This window comes from Tachysurus vachellii, chromosome 7, assembly GCF_030014155.1.
Source record: "Tachysurus vachellii isolate PV-2020 chromosome 7, HZAU_Pvac_v1, whole genome shotgun sequence".
In the NCBI taxonomy this organism is placed as follows: domain Eukaryota; kingdom Metazoa; phylum Chordata; class Actinopteri; order Siluriformes; family Bagridae; genus Tachysurus; species Tachysurus vachellii.
The window spans coordinates 18,611,475-18,619,014 of record NC_083466.1 but is presented as its reverse complement, the minus strand read 5'-3'; the positions used below and the strand labels follow the sequence as shown (position 1 = coordinate 18,619,014).

At 40.0% G+C, this 7,540-nt stretch overlaps 1 protein-coding gene across 1 annotated transcript in view; it reads left to right on the top strand.

The window, feature by feature from the left end:
* efnb3b (ephrin-B3b) overlaps positions 1-7,540 on the top strand; it is a 65,809-nt gene that overhangs the window by 26,842 nt on the left and 31,427 nt on the right. The window contains exon 2 of the mRNA XM_060874760.1: positions 3,284-3,579. Coding sequence (XP_060730743.1) covers positions 3,284-3,579 — 296 coding nt within the window. The remainder of the gene's footprint in view (positions 1-3,283; positions 3,580-7,540) is intronic.

Sequence of the window (7,540 nt, the reverse complement as noted above, 5' to 3'; positions counted from 1 at the left end):
CGGTGATGAGTTACCTTTTAATGCTTAAGCACAGATGATTAGTTTATAGCTGTGTGTAAGATGTAGCAGTCTGAAGTGCTTGTGTTTTGTCTTGTACTTTGAATAAACGCATATTTTTCCATCCGTTCATTTTGAATCATTCTGATTCCGTCGATTACGTCTTTTTAAAGAAGCCGTACAGGAAGTTTGTTGAGCAGAGCAGAGAGTGGGGCCAGGGGCTGGGGGCAGATATGTACACCCACCCCCCACCCACCCACCCCCCGACTCTAATGCCTCTGGCCTTGAAGCTAGCCTCCACACTGATGAAATGCCTTGGAGACGTTGGAGACGTTGAACCACGGAGACGTTGAACCACGGCTAATTTTCCTTTTGGTCAGTTTAGACAAAAAAATATTTTGCTGCCTTGATGACCTCTGCTCTGACTCGTTTCACACCTCCGTTGTCCTTTTCTCTTCTGTATCTCTTTGTCAATCTCATGGCCTGAGGCACTTTTTCCCCTCGTTCTTCTCTTTCAGCTCCACCACACCACACCTCCCTCCTTCTCTCTCTCTCTCTCTCTCTCTCTCTCTCTCTCACTCACTCACTCACTCACTCACTCTCAATCTTTCTCTCTTTTTTCCCCCCTTTATACATATCTAGTTTGATTACTAACTCACCAGCACTACTCTGCTGCCTTCTTTTCATATTATAAATAAAGAACAGAATCAACCCCACAGGAAATGCCCCTGAGTGTGTGAGGTGTTAAGGTGTGTATAGTAAGTAGTGTTTGTGTGCAGGTGTGTCTGTAGGTGAATCCCTGCTGCACCTGTAGAATGCTTGGGTCAGGGGCTGGGCGGGAGCCTGGAAGTGAGGGCCTGTTGGTGCATGTCTTGTGTTGAGCTGATTTCCATAAGTGTATGTGTGAGGTGTGTGTGCTTTAGGGGCAGGAAGAAACAAGAACACGAAAATAGCAACCTGGTTCCCTTTAGCAATTTAGCTGTAGTGTGTGTTAAGAGGGTGTTGAGTGTGTGTGCTCCTTACTGTAAGAGGACACTGATACCCTTTAACCTACGTAAGAGGAACTGGAAACTGTTGTCTTACCAGACAGACATAAACACACACACACAAACAGACACACAAAAACACACAGTAGTCAAGTTGTTGCATTGTAATTCTAGATAAACATTTCTACTGTTAAAGCTAAGCCTTATGCTAATCCTAGCCATCACTAACACAGCTGAAACTCATCACAGTGATCGTTAGCTACGATTATTCACCCGACGTGGAAATTAAATCATTTTTATTACACTTAAATATTTGATTGTTTTTCTTTTGTGGTGTCCATTATATGTTTTTTTTTTTGAATAATACATGACTGCTTCTTAGTTCCATTAATTGATTTGATCATTAACATTTTAAAAGTAAACTCAGTTACCCTTCAAATAAATAGAGCTTGTGATTTAATACACTGCAATCAACAAACACATGTTTTCTAACATCAGCCAATTAGCCAGCTTTAGCTAAGCTCATGGATATTGGAGTGGATTATTTCTTAATCAGTTGTGTAGCTATATTTAATTATTTAAGCAATGATTTTAAAAGATCGTCCCCATATCAAATGTATCACTAAGGACATGATGTTACTTTCCCAGACTAGCCTCAGGGTTGCTGTTGTTTCTCTGAAGCTCCATTATCTTTTTTAACCGCCATTTACATGCTAATGCAGAAACGGCTTCAGAACAGGAGCTTCTGCTTCGATTTGTTTAAATGTAAATATAGTCATGAGGGGTTAACCGTGCAAGCATGACTTTGTCTTTTCTCTTATCTATGATCAGGGGCTTTTTTGTGAAACCCCCTCCACACAAACACATCCTGAGCTTTAGAACAGGCTGAAACTTTAAAACCGGTCAGAGATCAGGGTAAACAGGCCTGCAGCAACCAGAGCCTGGAGAAGTGTTGAAATAGTAATTAGAGCTTAGCGCTTTGAGTGGGTTAGTCGCAAATCTGCCGAGAGAAAATGAAAAAGAATCCCACATGTTTACATATTTGGGCACATTTATATTACAGTTATTTAGGTAAGCAGATTGTCACCTTTCTCAAATAAGTACATGTGATATTTACAGTGTAAAATAAGATAAGAAACAAACACAAATAAATCGAAGGAGGAAGACGAGAAATAAATAGAGCACATGAAGGTCTGTGCATGTGAGATCACTCAGTGTTAGCGTCAGGCACAAAATGTCACAGAGCTCCTCAGGCCTCCCTCTGCTGCTCACAGTCAGGTGTGTGTGTCTGTTAAGAGGTGTGTGTGTGTGTGTGTGTGTGTGTGTGTGTGTGTGTGTGTGTGCAACTTCAGCGAGAGCGAGAAGTCATATTTTGGAGGTTCCTAAAGCGTAGTGATTTATATGTATCCTATCATGCATCATGACCCTCAACACTCTTGTCAATATAGCAAATACAGCATTTTGTATTTGAGACTAATTTTAATCAACAAAAAACTCAGAGTGAAGAAACAAAACAACAAAAAAAACCTGATGCATTTGAATTTCATCAGATTCTCTTTTCAAACAAAATCCACAATAAATTATGCCACTGTCTATTTGTGCTTTTATGTTTGTACATTGTCACATACAGTACGTTACTGAAAGCTGAAGAAAATAATAAGTGAAAATAGGGACCGAGTTCTATACAATTTTAAAGTAAGCAGCACAACCATTAGACCGGATCCAGTTCATGTCTAACAGCATATCTTGACAGTGTTCGAAAAGAAAGACTTTAAGCTATTGAAAGTTAAAATATCTCATTATTTTGCACGTTGTATTATTGAAAAGGTATTGAACACTGTGATACTGTGTAACCCTACTCCTCCGCTCTCTCTTCCCAGGTTGATGCTAGGTTTTTGAGCTTCCTTTTTTTCCTGCCTTTGGGAAGTTAATTGAATTAAAGTTATTCATTAGGTTTATATCCAAAGCCGCTCAGTAATCTTTGAAATGTAGTCCTAGGTCGTTTCTGTGATGTTCCATTCAAAGAGAACTGGGCTTAAAAAGAAATGGATTTAAACAATTATCTATTACAAGGCTTTATAAAATTTTAAAATTTACATTTAAATTTAAATAATCATGTAATTATTTCATTTAGAGAAAAATGTATTATTGTTTGAAGCTGATAAATGACAAGCCTGGTGAAAATGGTGATGGTGAATCTCATGGGATAATGAAGAATAATTAATCTCTCTCTCTCTCTCTCTCTCTCTCTCTCTCTCTCTCTCTCTCTCTCTCTCTCTCTCTCTCTCTCTCCCCCCCAGGTTTAGTGATGATAGAGGTTATATCCTGTACCCTCAGATAGGGGACCGACTGGACCTCATCTGTCCTGCGTCAGACCCCCCAGGACCGCGCGCTTCAGCTGAGTATGAGTACTACAAGCTCTACCTGGTGTCCTCCCGCGATCAGGCAGACAGATGTGAGGTGACGGGAACTCCGAACCTGCTGCTCACCTGTGACAAGCCCAGCAGCGATATGCGCTTCACCATCAAGTTCCAGGAATATTCACCCAACCTCTGGGGGCACGAGTTCAAAACCCTGCATGACTACTACATCATCGGTGAGTGTGTGTGTGTGTGTGTGTGTGTGTGTGTGTGTGTGTGTGTGTGTGTGTGTGTGTGTTTGGGTGTTTTCATGACTTGATTTGTCTACTAATGTTCTTGCCATCTCCAAATGTTCATTGCTCATTCTGGTTTTAGGTTTGTTTTCATTTTTCCTCTGATTCTCGACCTAGATTTAGCACATAATGACGGCTATCTCATGGAACCATCTTGTTAAAGGTCATGTTTATTTGGGGGGTTGTGTCTGAAACGGCATATGGTGGCAGGTAAAGAAAACAAGCTAGCACAAACACCGGCGTCTAACCTCCGGATTGGAGAAAAAAGTATTCTGTAAAATATATTTTACTTTTATTTGCACTTTTTCTCACATTTTAAAGCAAAAATATATTTGATTAAAAAAAGTAGTACGGATGTTATTTTAATATCTATTCACACATGGAAAACAGAGCGAGACAGACAGACAGAAAGCAAGGGAGACAGAAGGTGTACTCGCGAGAGGGGAAGTGAGAAAAGTTGGGAGGGGGAACAGGTTGGACAGAAAGAAAAGATATGGAAAGAGGGATTACATGGGAAGGGTGATGAATGGGAGAGCTGCCTCCTGCTTTCCACTCCTATTTGTTCTGACTTGTTCCTACTGTAATGCCTTAGTGCAGTCATTTCTGTAGAGACTCTCAATACCGACAGGGCTGGCCAGCATTTCTTTTCTAATACATGTATTCCAAATACAAAACACTTTTGTGAAAAATATTTTGAATGGTGACATGTTGTAAAGCGACGCTTATGCGATTGTGGTGGATTTTAGTGCAGGAGCTCACAGCAGAGCTGCTACATGGCTACACATGCTATTATTACTCTGTTAAAGGAAATGGAGCTCTAGCAGTTTGTGACTCTATCCAGCATGTTTCAAAAATCATATCTATTACTGGATTTCTATTAGGCTTATCTTATTTACTTGTTAGCTAGTGAGCTGCAAAAAGAACTAGCATTTAATGCTAAAAACACTTGTTAGCAAACAGGAGAAACAAGTCAAGATTACAGATAAATGTTAACATTTTCTGAATGGGAATACTTCAGAAACTAAAGAGGCAGAATAGTGATGGACACTTGGTGTATCTCCAGTATCCAGTAATACCCGAATGAATGCTAATAGCTACAACAGGTGGCTCATTTTTTAAGCTTATTTACCCCAAATATATATATATTGTGGGGTGAGTAAGTTGAAGGTTAGATTTATGTCTCAGTTAGTGTTTTTTTGAGAGATGCTGTGGCTCAATGATAACAATCAGGTGAAAGGTGTTTTAACCTGCCATGACTGCTGCTGCTGTGTGTGTGTGTGTGTGTGTTTGTGTGTGTGTGTGTGTGTTAATGTGTGTGTGTGTGTGTGTTTGTGTGGATGAGAATGTGTGTGTGTGTGTGTACATGCCACATTTATTCCATCTATACAGGCTGAGAGGTGTCACTGCCACTAACACACACACATACACACACACATACACACTCCCTGCCAGGGCCTTTATCGTTGCTCCAGCAGACCCAGCAAATCAATTGACAGGCTGAGTGGATCGATGAGGTCTCAACTGCAAGGTCAGACACACAAACAAACACACATACACACACATACACACACATACACACACATACACACACAAACACACACACAGACACACACACATATGTGCATTTATAGATAGAAAATGGACAGGTGGAGAGGTGGGTCAACACGTAATGAGAGCAGCTGAAGGAGAGAGAACGACTAAGATAGGGAACAATGCAGGTAGAGATAGAAACAAGAAGAGAAAGAAACAGACTTGCTGATAGAGGGAGGGTCTGAGACTGTGAGTTATAAATGGAAAGAGAAGGAAAGATACACAGATGGATCAGTGAGCGAGAGAGAGAGAGAGAGAGAGAGAGAGAGAGAGATGGTTAGTGTTTATCCCCAATCTGCAGCTGTATAAACAGTCTCAAATTGAAGGAATAGTTCAACCAAAAAATAAACTGTATACAACATCTCAGTAACCCGGAATGTAATAAATCAGCCAGGACGTGTTTGGAGTCCAAAATTTGATTGTTTATTTTGACGCTGGAGCCATGATATTAAAGATAACAAATTTGATAACAATTAAGAGAAGCCCCAAACTGCCGATTTATCATCCTGTAAATTGCAAGACACCTTAATATATTATCATTAGCATGACTTCTGTAGTACAATTCTGCATCTGCGTTCTGCATTTTAACATCCACCTCCTTCCTGATGCTTGCTCTGAGTTATGTGTGGGATTGTTTTTCTAATTTCCTCTCGTACCTTCTCCTGAACAAATTCTGACCAATCTCTCCCACTCCTGTAAGTAATTTAAACCACAACAGTCCTGACCAGGATGAAGTATTTATTGATAAAAGAATGCACTGATAAAAAGAAATCTATTACACTCCAGCGTTGATACAAACTTCGTATCTGATCACCTGCTTTTACAAATTGCTGTTGCATTCCACAGGATTCCAGGGCTTCTTCACACGTTCCCTGGCATGACACTTCACTCTGAGCGACACTAAGTACGCTGAGAAAGAAAGTATTGCAGAATTCTTTTGTGTTGTTACTAGCTATATCGTTCTCTGTCAGAAACCACATAAGCAAAACCGAGATACTGAACAACTTGGCAGTTATATGTTTCCGTTACTTGTTAGCAATGTTAGCCATCAGTGGAAAAGTACATCAAACATGTCTTGGCTCACTGACGACATGTTGTGTAAATTGCGTCAATTTTATTTTTGGCTGTACTATTTGTCTGTAAATACATCTACAGACTGGTGACGAACAGATATCAGTATTTTGCAGATTTTACAGTTCTGTTGTGGTGACGAAGGTTGTGAGTTTAAATCTTAGCCAAGCCTGAGAGCTGCTGCTTATCCCTTGAACATTTTTGGATAAAATAAGCTGTGGGATATAATATATCAAAAGTATATTAATGATTACATGGACATTTGATCATCAATGACGTCTCTAAAATATCAAAAAGCACCTGAACAGTTTGTTTTCCAACAGTTTTGTTGTGTGGAGTAGAGATCATCTGGCCATGTCTCTGTGTGTCTGCGTTTCATTTTGATGTCTCGTCATTGTGATTAGCACCGAGACAAATTGAGGTAAATGGAAAGACAAACAGACAGATAGAGAGATTAGCTTGATGGAGATGAGGTGCGATTTGGATCATATAGTAGGACATTGTAAGGGTCACTGAACATTTAATTCAGTTTTGTGTGTGTGTGTGTGTGTGTGTGTGTGAGAGAGAGAGTGAGAGAGCGTGACCATTGCAAGTTCTATTATAGTTTAGAGTACAAGCTTAATTGGTTGTGCACTATGCCTTTGCATTTAACTCTGTGTTTGTGTGTGTGTGTGCTTGTGTGTGTTTGGGTGTTCGTGTGTGCGTGTGCATCTGTGCGTGCGTGCATGTGAGCGCATGTGCGCGTGTGTGTGTGTGTTTGTGCTCAAATGTAATCTGTAAGCATGTGCATGTATCAGGCCACTGCCTTTAAGGGAAATTGTTTATATTAGATCCTCTTATGCACGGGTTAATTCAGTCAGTGGGCTTCAAATGAGCTGGAACACATACTACATAATTGTGTGTGTGTGTGTGTGTGTGTGTGTGTGTGTGTGTGAGAGAGAGAGAGAGAGAGAGAGAGAGAGAGAGAGAGTTGTTTTCTTTTCCTTAGGTTTATTATGTGTACTCTTCACATGTAAGTGTCATGCTTTTAACGTACTGAACTGAACTCTAACCCTGAAATCTTATTGGATAAACAAAAAACATATCTTATTAAACACATGCGAAGAAGTAAGGCCTAGACAAAAAGAAGAAGACATTTTTGCTCTAATGGAGTACAAATACACAAAGTGTCTACCCAAATATTCATTTGTGGAATATACACAACTACATGATAAAGATCAGGGAAAGAGACAGAAGAGTGAAA